This window comes from Belonocnema kinseyi, chromosome 4 (genome assembly GCF_010883055.1).
Source record: "Belonocnema kinseyi isolate 2016_QV_RU_SX_M_011 chromosome 4, B_treatae_v1, whole genome shotgun sequence".
Classification (NCBI taxonomy): domain Eukaryota; kingdom Metazoa; phylum Arthropoda; class Insecta; order Hymenoptera; family Cynipidae; genus Belonocnema; species Belonocnema kinseyi.
The window spans coordinates 75828652-75839777 of NC_046660.1; the positions used below are offsets into that span (position 1 = coordinate 75828652).

Consider the following 11126-nt stretch of genomic DNA (forward strand, 5'->3'; position numbering starts at 1 on the left):
AAAATATTCTTTGTTTTTACGTATTTCTAACGGCTTAAGAGATCATTCTAGAAAGTTACAGTTTTAAATTTTTTTAACAATTTTTGAGGGTTATACTCGCTCAGACCCACCGATTCTGAATTTTTAAATTCAAGATAACTAATTTAATAATCACAGATTTTCCATTCATCAATTTTAATCTCATTTATGAGCCAAAAAAGGTTCTATAATCTCGTCCAAGACAAGGCTCGTCTTGATTCAAGTAATCGTCGACCTAGCCAACACAGGGCTCGACTTAAGATACGTAAACGCCGTTTTACCTGTCGTGGCCATAAAAGTAAGACGAAGGCCTATGTATCGACTCAGGTTTGAGACTCAGCCAGGCATCGATATCTTGGAGACGAACTCTAGACCTAGCCAAGTCGAACTCAAGTCGAAGCATTTTTACTCAGGCTATAATAATAAAATATTTTTTTAAGATGTAAACTCAGAAAGCTCAATTTATTTCTGCGGAAAACCTCTTTTATCAAATTAATTCGGGTTTTATGTCCATTTCTATTTGAGATAGCAATGCAAGCCATTTATTTACAGCTGTATCGCTGAATTGGATTTCAGAAGATGTAGTTTCCTCCCTGCATATAGCGCTCTATTTTAGTCGATTTTATGGACCGAGCGAACACTCGAACTTTACTGTTTCGATCATCGGAATTGGAATGAGTTTACGACACCCATGTCAAAAAAAAAAAAAAAAACCAAGTTCAAGCGTAGTTTTCATCGAAATCATTGCCCTCTTTCCTCGTTTTATTGCATTTGTAAAATATATTCACATCCGCTTCAAAAATAATTGACAACTGTATACATTTTGTAAGTAATGGAATGCGAATCCATAAAAAGTTTCATATGAATAAATATTGGAAACAATCCAATTTCAGTTGAATTTCCATTTGGGTAAGCATTTAATTGAGAGATGAAATATTTCGAAAAATATCTTTAATTCAGGCGTAGCATGCTCTATAAGTAAAAATTGTATTTGGTTTTTGTTGCAGTGAGTGTCGTAGATGGCGAAGTATTACACATTGTCAAAATTAGTCGACTACATATGGGTGCTTATTTGTGCATTGCTTCGAATGGAGTCCCACCATCAGTTAGTAGACGTGTCTCTCTACGTGTTCAATGTAAGTAAAATTTATTTCTGATTATTAGAAAAATATACATATTTTTAAAAACTGTAAATTTTAAAATAATAAAACTCGAGACATTATTTCTTTAGGTTTAAAAAGTTACCAGTTAAAATACGAATTAAATTAATATTTTTATACGAGTTGAATTTATAAGTTATAATATTTGAAAACCTCTAAGTAGTAATTCTAACATTTATAATTATACGCAGCGATCTAAAAATAATTTAAATACCGAAATACTTTTAGATACAAAAGAATAAACTTGTCAATTTCAACCACTTAAATAGAAAACATACCAGGAAATAACAAAATACAGTTTTGGATGTTTTTAGAAAGCTGAGAAAGGACTTTCTACCTTATTCGAAAAAACGGTACTGTATGCCGTCATCCAGTTTGGACGCAATTATCAAATCTACTACAATCCAGGTTGTTAAAAATAATGTTCGAAATTAACTCCTAAAAGTTTGCTAATTGTTAATAAAAAATTTGAAATTGAATTAAATATCCCTTTCTAATATGGGAAAAAAGTTTTTTGAAGAAGTTTAAATAATTCCTACACATGTTTAAATAACATTATACATAATCTATAATGGTTCCATCTGCAGATGAAAGATTCTGGAATTTTCCTATCTAAAAAAAGGTTATAATGATGTGTCTCGAAAATCTGGCACTCATATTTTTTCAAAAATATTGCTTAACTTACTTTCAACTTTTAATTCACTCTAACCTTTGCTTAACCTTACAGTTTTTTGTAGCTTAAATTTGACATTTTTAAAGAGGAATCTTTCAATAATGCCTTTTAAAAAAATTATTATGGAAAGCATTTTACGAATCAAGAAACTTTTTTTTTAATACACTTGCACGAATAAGCTGAAAATTTTAAATTCTATAATTAATTACCAGAAAAATGATACATTTTTTGTCTTAGAGAAAATTAGAAATAAAAAATAAGTTACATAGAATCTTGAAGTTTCGAAGAAGACTATACATTTTTATGAGTTTTCGATTGCATTTGTGCCTTTTCATAGGAAATTAGCATTTTTGAACTAAAATAATCGTCAAGTTTCCCAATTTTCAACAATTTACGTTTCTCGTTTTTGGTACCTTTTTTCTTACCAAAAATTAAAATTTCAAAATAAATAACATTATTGTTCGTACATGGTTTACAATTTTGGAACAGTTTCAGTTTACATTAATAGCATTCACAGAAAATTGGGCATTTTAAATTAAACTTATTAATTTCGGAGAAAATAAAAAATTCTGAATATTTTACTGCTATGTTAGATTTTTTTCCTCGAGAATAGCTCATTTAAATTTAAATAGATTATATTGAAAAGATAAATCAAAATTTTTTACAATTCTTGACGTATGTTAAGTTAGCAATTTTTACAGGAAAAATTGATGTAAATTTCAAAGAAAATTCATAATCATGGAACAATTTAAGGTCATTTTGAAATTGTTTCCTGGATATAAAATTAAAAACGCCCCCCTACCCATCACCTTATTTGAATCTAATTTTTTCTCTTCAATTTAATTTGGTAAACACGTGAAATGAAATAAGTGAACAAGCACCATAGTAACTTAAACGTATAACATTTTTCTACAAGAAAATGAACTTTAGAAAGAAGTATAACTTTTAAACAAAATCGTTGATCTTTAAAGCTACGTAAATGTCATTGCACTTTCAACATTAAAGGTACCGACAACTATTGTCAACTGAAATTTAGTGACTGTAAAAAAAGAACAAACGCAAATTCTTTGGTTTAATTTAGACAAACAATTTTGCTATTAAACATTTTACTGTACCTTGTATCCTTTATCAAAAAATTTATTTTGTTCATTTTAGATACCATTTTTCAAAATTCAAATAAAAACAACGCGTCTCATCAAAGAATAATTTACAAAAAATCTATCGATCTTTCTTTATAGAAAAACTTTTGTCTATTGATTTTTTTTTAAAACCTGACCGTTTTTCCAGAAATTTTAATTTTTAATCTATTTTTTACCCGCGTGAAAAAAGTTTGCATGGCTCAAGCTTAGCAAGACACTTGACAATATCTGGCTGATGCATGGTTTACGGCTGAATGGTAGCATGGCGCAAGCCTCGCTCCTGTCCGTTTCCCATGCTTAGGACACGTTAAAGACACATGAATATTCTTAAGAACATGTAAGTGTCAGAGAAAATTAGCCTGAGTTAAAAATAAAAATATTAGGTTTGCCAATAGCCGACACGTCTCTAAATGATAAGTTCGCAACCCGGGTGCACTGGTTCGTGCACCAGGTAATGTAGCATATATTCTACGAGATTTTTTAAAGGATTTAAATCGTGCCAATTGCCAAAATAACTACCATTACTAAGTCGACGATCCCTGTGAATCTAGTCGCGCACTAGGTAGCTTAGTACGTATGCTACCAGAACTGTTTCAAAATTTAGATTGTTTCAACAGCTAAAATTACTAAAAATTTTGAGTCGACGATCCGGGTGCACCAGATCGAGTACCAGATAGTATAATACGTATTCTGCGAGAATTGTTTGAAAATTTGAATTTTGTGAATAATGAAAACAGTTCTAAATAATGAGCCGGTCACCTGGTTGAACCAGGTCGCACCTCAGGTAGTTTAGCACTTATTTTACGAGACATTTTTCACAAGTTAGATTATTCCAACAGCCAAAATTACTGAAAATTAGAGTCGACCTGGAGCGTCACCTGGTGGACGCGGGTCGTCGACTAACCATTTCAATTTTTTTTCATTATTCACAAACTTTAAATTTGTCAAATGTTTTCGTAGAATAGTATTAAACTACCGTGTGCTCGACCTGGTGTAACCAGATCATTGACTCACAATTTTTAGCGATTTTGGGTGTTAAAACAATCTAAATTTAGAGAAAGTTTTCGTAGAATACGTTCTGAGATACTGGGGCGCGACCTGGTGCACCCAGGTCTTCCACTCACCATTTATAACTGTTTTTATTATTCAAACAGTATAAATTTTGAAAATTTTCTCGTCGAATACATATTAAACTACATGGTGCTTGACCTAGTGCACCCGGATTGTCGACTCACAATTTTTAGTTATTTTGGCTGTTAAAACAATCTAAATTTTAAAAAAGTTCTCGTAGAATACGTGCTAAACTACCTGGTGTACGACCCAGTGCACGCGGGTAATAAACTTACCATTTAGAGACGTAGCCATACTACCATTCAGCCGTGACCCATGCTTTAGCCAGATATTTCCAAGTGTCTTGCCATGCTTGAGCCATTCAAACTTTTTTCACGCGGGTACAAATAAGAAAAGAACTACGAGGCTTATAAAAAACCATTGAAAACGAATTTGCTTATTTTTGGAAGATGAACAATTTTGCTTCGTATCTCATATACTATTCCTGATTGATAGTATTTTTGATTCTTTATAAAAATTATTAGTTTTCAACGAATAATGTATTTCTTAAAATTTTAAGTTGAAAAATTAATTTTCAATTTAAAAAACAATGAACAAAACAGTTAAATCTTCAAGCTACGAGTAGAACTTTTAACCAATAAAGCTGAATTCTTAAATAAAAAATTAAAGCAGACTTTGCAGTTAAAAAGAATAAACTTTCAATGAAAAGTAGTGCAAGGTTCTTTTCATGTTTTATTACTTCAGTTACTATCTAAGCGGAACTCCGTAAAAGAAGGTTAAGCTTTTAGAAAAATGAGAAAGTAGGGAAATTTAACATCTTCATTCACATTTATATTTACAATGTTTTATGTTAGATTTTATGAGAATATTTCAACAATAGTAGATTATGTTAGCGTTTTTCTCTAGAATTGGGCTATTTGGAACAAAAATACTTTTTGTTCAAAAATTAAAATTACCACTTTTTGAACTTTAGGTTATGATAGTGTTTTTGTCGGAAATATATATTTTTAATAAAAGAGAAATACTATAAAATACAAACTCTTTGTATCAATATAAATTTTAGAGTTTTATTTGAAAATGGTCTAAGACAAAAAATAATAATGATCATGCCCATTGCATCCTTCTATATTTTACAGTATACGTATTTAAAATATTCACAGGTTTCATAAAGAAGAATGAGTCTTTGCTCTTTAAATGTAATATTTCATGATATTGAAATGAATGGTGGAGATTACAGTTTTCTTCCTATAATGTAATTTTCTCTAATAATAATGTATGGAGTTGACAATTTTCATTACTAGCGAGACAGTCTTATATGCTGGTGTGAAACGGATTTTAATTAACTGGGTAGTTAAAGGGTAGGATTAGAGGTGCATAATCGATTTTACTAAGAGAAGTGGGCGAGTGGATGTGAAGGTCCTGGCAGTTTAAGCCTTACAGATTACGGAGGGGGCTTTAAACAGTATGTCTGACCAAAACGGGTCTTCTTCACTGATTCGCTCTACATCGTCAACAGCTCTCGAACACGAGTTAGGTTTACATACCTTCTAATCAAACTTTGTTTATTAACTTTTCATTAAAGCTTAAAATATTGATCAAAATTTATTAGATATTCACATATCACCTTTAAAAAAATAAAAAACTGAGTTTCGGGCCATAACTGGCATTTCTCCACTGATTCACTCTACATTATCAATAGCTGTCAAATATAAATTATATCTTTACATACCTCCTTATTAAACTTTGTTCATTAACCTTTCAATAAAGCGTAAAGTATTACTTGACATTTATAAAACATTCTCTAAAAAATGAAAAACTGTATTTTTAAGATAAAATGAGAAAGACCAGATTTTTTCATGCAAATTTTCTTTCTTGAAGGTGAAGGTTTCTACCTTACGAAAGAAATAATATATTCAAATGAGGTCATATCTTCTTTCCTGGAGAGATTTTATAGCTTACATATGAGGCATTTCAACTGTACTTTACGGTAGATATGAATAGGTAGGGTTTTATTCATAAGGAGGGTGGTGGTAAAGTTGAGAACATTTAGGACGATGACTTAGATAAAAATAAAAATAAATTTGGAAATTATTTTATATGTTTTGTTTTATTCTTCTTCAAGATTGTGAGTTATATTATAAACCTATACACGTGAATTCTTTAAATTTGCAGTGAGAGTTTCATTTATAGAAATAAGAGGCCTTTCCAAAATTACGTCACGTTTTTTTGACCTTGTTCCTCACAAATCGTCACACCAAACTTAAATCTCTCATAACAGCTGTCACGAATATGGATCTCACAGCCTTTTAAATTTTAAACAAAAAATATGATTTTTCAACGAAATAGTTCAACTTTTAAGACAAAAAATTCATTTTTTAGAATATTTTTGAATTTGTATCTACAAAATATGACTTTGTGATTAAATTGTTTAATTAAAAAAACGGCTTTACAACTTTGATCTAGTAGTTGAATTTTTAATACAAAATATTACTCCTTAATGAAAATATAATATTTGAGATTCCAAACAAAAAAGTATTCTTGTTTTAAATCAAAACCAGTATGATTTATTCGAAAAGATAAATTCTCAACAAAACTTTAATACTCAAGATTGGAACCAACAAAGATTTTAATTTTTAATAAAAAAAAACACTTGAATTAACCCGAAAACAGCAAATTTTTAACACAATAGTTGAAGCCTCACAAAAAACAAGTTAATTTGTATCCAGGCAATTTTTAATTGCTTCCAATAAGGATCAAATTTATATCAACTCCTATCCAACCTATTAGTTAAATTTTTAACCCAAAAAGACGAATTTTTAAAAAAAGGTGAAATTTTTAACCGAAATAGTTTCAAAGTCAAGGGAAAAAAATTCAACCAAATTGCTATCCTTTTTTACCAAAAATGAATTTTAAATCAGAAAGGTAATGTTTAAACAAAAACGAAATTTTTAAATAAATGTTTCAATTCTCAACACATACAAGACGAATTTTCAAGAAACAAGTTGAATTCTTAACCAAATATGTGCTTTTTTATTCTAAAAACGATCAGTTTTAATCAGTCAATAAAATATTTAATTTTGCATTAAAAAATTATTTGACAATTAGAAATTGACTAATTTTCTACATAAATAGTTTCTTGTAAAATAAAATTTCAGCTAATTGATTACATTTAAATCAAATCAGATGAATCTTCGATCAAGAAAAATTTAATTACCAAAAATCACCAATTCATCACTAGAAATATTAATTTTCAACTAAATTGTTGAATTTTCAGATAAAAACAACAAATAAATATTTAACTAATAAAATCAATTTTTGAAATTTTATTTAAATTTTTACCCAAGTAGTTGAATTTTGAACGAAAAATAATAAATTCTTAATCGAAAACTAAATACAACTAAATTTTAACGAAGAAAACAATAGTTGAATTTTTTGTTAAAAGAATTAATTTCGAAAAAAAATTTGTTCAAAAAGTAGTTAAATCTTCAGCGAATCAAATATCATGTAAATGTTTTACTTAAACTTCCAAATAAATAGTTTAATTTTCAACACAAAATGATTCATTCTATATGAAAAATTATTTAGTTGAATATTAAACTAAAAACAGTTAATTCCAAGTCAAGCCATTCTTGACTTGGTACGAATATCAGTTTCCAATTAAAACAAATTTTCAATAAAATAGTTTTAATTTTTTTAATAAAATAGTTTTCAATTAAGAAGAATTATCTTTTTAAAAATTCTTCGATTTTTTTAGTCAGTTCTATTATTTCGGGTTTTATTAGAGCGAAAAAATAATAGAAAGGGAAAAAGGAGAAGCTTCTTGAAAAAAGGGAAAAACAAAAATTCTTTGAAGAAGATCTAAAGAGGATAATTTAAGATCTGTGTTTAGATGCTTCACGTGTTAAATAAAATAAAAATGCTTACACGTATCGAAAAAATATGGATATTTGCACAAAAATTTCTGTAAAAAATTTAGTTAATCTGGCTAATTGTACCGAAATTTCGATATCCGTAGCCACGAACATATAAAATCCTTAATTGTCATGATTTCAAGTATTTGAGAAAATTGTTATTCCGCTTTATATTTTTCATATCAGAAGTCACATTATGCGTCCATTTATTCCCCCAACGTCATAAATCTTCACAAAACATATTACCCCCCCCCCCACACCGTGGCAGTATAACAAATTGGTTAAATGGCACCTAAAAGATTTATAATAATCGATCCCATGTTAATCTAAATTTGATTATATATTAATTATAAGGTAAAGTGTCTCTAGTTGAGTAGGTTTAGAGAGCGTCATTGAAAGTTATAATTATGTTCAATTTGTTTTGACTTTTGACTAATGTTGATTGAGCATGGCTAATGAATCAAAATGGACGGTCGGAACTATAATAGACTGACCCTTATTTGGAATACGTTTCAGTAGAACGGAAAAAACTGTTTAGCAAGTACATTTGGCATAGCGTCTTCAGGAACTTTATTATTTTATTAAAAATAGCAAGATTAAATTTTTTCACTTTCTGAAAAAAAGCAGGACACTCAGCACATATTGGGCAATCCAAGAAACCAGAAAAGTGCTTTTTGATTCAAATAAGAATGCAAATATATATTGGGTAGTAAAATAATTCTTTTAAAGCTATCGTGATAGCCTACATGGTCGAAGGTAGGATCTTGGCCCTTGTCAAGCCATTGCATTCTACGCAATTGCCAGTAGAACAGACACCTAGGTAGTGTAAGCATTCCACGCGCATGGCAATAAAGAGGATCGAATGATTCTCCTGCGGGTGTGTTGTGCGATGCATTAGGTCGGTTTTCAACGTCTCATTAAGCCCCCAATTTACTGTCGGCTACTTGACCCAGATATGCTCGATATACGCTCGTACGTCCCAAAGCACGTTATTGCTATTGGTAGGACTGCACCGCGTCTCCTATAATCTTCTGGGCAATGAACTTCAGCTTGATAATGCAACTGCCTTGAAAGCTGAAGAAACATTTTTTGATCCTTTAATATAACAGTATAAGGGAGATTATCTAAAAAGTGGTCACTCACCTCTAGGAGTAATGAGGCGCCGGCCCTTAACTACGTTACCAATTTTGGGCTATTTTTAACTCATCGCCTCCTTTGAGACTATATCCCTCCTTCACTGCGAAAATTATCACTCGATATTTTAACGAGACAACATTGAGAAAAATGTTAGGTTAGCCGAACAAAAGTTTAGTTATCCTAAACAAATTTTTTGAATGCTATAGAAGCAACAAGGTCGTTTTATTGAGCCACCAGAATTATTTGGTTGGAGCGTTTGGATGAACCAGCCCAAAGGATTGGTAGAAACAACCAAATTTCTTTATAGATTGAATAAACTTATTTAGTTAAATTAAAAAAATACGTGTTTGCTTAGTACAATGGTTTTCTGGACATTACAACAATATTGTAGATTTTGCAAAATAATTTTGTTGGACGAAATAAATTTGTCGGGCGAACTAAACTTTAGTAAAAATAATATAGTTTTGTTTCTACAATACAATTTTTTTGAAGCAACAATTGATTTTCTAAGGGAAGAGTATATTTTGTAAATAAAATATGAAAGATTTTCTGTATGTGCAAAAATTAGAAGGGCGAAATTTATTGATTCAATCAAATGTGTTTGATTAGTAGAAAATTCGTTTAATTAATCGGAGATAATTTTCGGAATACTCTTTAATTAGATGAAAGAGTGAATAATTAAGGGATTTCTCTTAAATACTTTCCTAATTACTTTTAAGTATTTTTTAGGATTTAGGAGAATAAATACATTGAATAATAAACTGTATACATCGTTTACCTTAAAATACATCTATCAGAGATCCTAGGTCCCATTCATATAAAATCTGTTGGGTCGCAGCGTGAACCATCCTAACGCTTCTTTGAAACAAACAACTCTATTTTCAACTTTTTTTTCTCTATTGGATCTACAAATAATATTAATGATAAAAATCTAGAGAGGCGATTTTCGCTCGAGTCCCCCTATATCGAAATGTGGTCAGCTGCTTGTGAATAATTGAAAGAGAGCGCATGCGCGTCCGCGTATTTGTCACATTCGACCAAATTCTTTATTGCACTCAACAAAAAGTGCTTAACAGATTTTTCAGTAAGAAAAACCATAACTGCTCAACAAAATTATTTTGTTGCTGGGAAATCTTTTTTTCTCATTCAATATTAAATTTTCACAAAAACAAATGAATTTTTAACTTTCAAAAAGAAACAATTTTACATTCAAGGAAAAAAAATTCAACCAATTTGTTGAACTTTCAAAGCAAAAAGACGTATTCTGTAGAAAACATGTGAGTTATCAACCAGAAAATATGAATTTTGATCCAAAAAGTTAATTTGCAACGCAGAAAGAACAATTCACAGCAGATATATTACATTTTTAATCAAATTGATTAATTTTTAATAAGATCGATCGATTTTAAACCAGTAATTACACCCTTAAATTGTCAGTTAAAAACATAAATTTTTCACAAAAATAATTTTTAACCAAAAAGATGGTTCTTCAACTAATAAAATAATTTTTTGACAAATTATTTAAACTTTCAATGAGGTAGCTAAATTTTGAACAAAATTATTAAACTTTATAACAGTTGAGTCTTCATCAAAAAAGTGTATTTTTAATTAAGAAAGATATATTTTTACACAAAAAAATGACATTCCTACTTTAAAAGATAAATTTTCAATCAAACAAGACGAGTATTCAATAAAACAATAGAATTTTCAAATGAAATAGTTTAATATTTGGTACGAGGGTAGTTCAATAAGTCCTTAGAATGACCAACAGATGGCGCGCGAATCGCTCCAAATCATCTGTTTTCAGTCAGCACCACTCCCGACTAGATATATGGTGCAGTCGCAGTCCACATCTTCTGAGTTTACGTGTTTTAATAACCAATTGAAAAAAAAAATTGTTCGTTAAGAAAAATGGAAAAAACGAGTTCAGAGCGGTAATCAAACATTTTCATTTAAAGCGTTTAACTCCATATGAGATAAAAAATGAATTGGACTCAGTTCATGGCACATCTGCCCC

At 29.8% G+C, this 11126-nt stretch overlaps 1 protein-coding gene across 1 annotated transcript in view; it reads left to right on the forward strand.

The window, feature by feature from the left end:
* LOC117170965 (lachesin-like) overlaps positions 1 to 11126 on the forward strand; it is a 266217-nt gene that overhangs the window by 228752 nt on the left and 26339 nt on the right. Inside the window, exon 6 of the mRNA XM_033358007.1 lies at positions 1026 to 1154. Coding sequence (XP_033213898.1) covers positions 1026 to 1154 — 129 coding nt within the window. The remainder of the gene's footprint in view (positions 1 to 1025; positions 1155 to 11126) is intronic.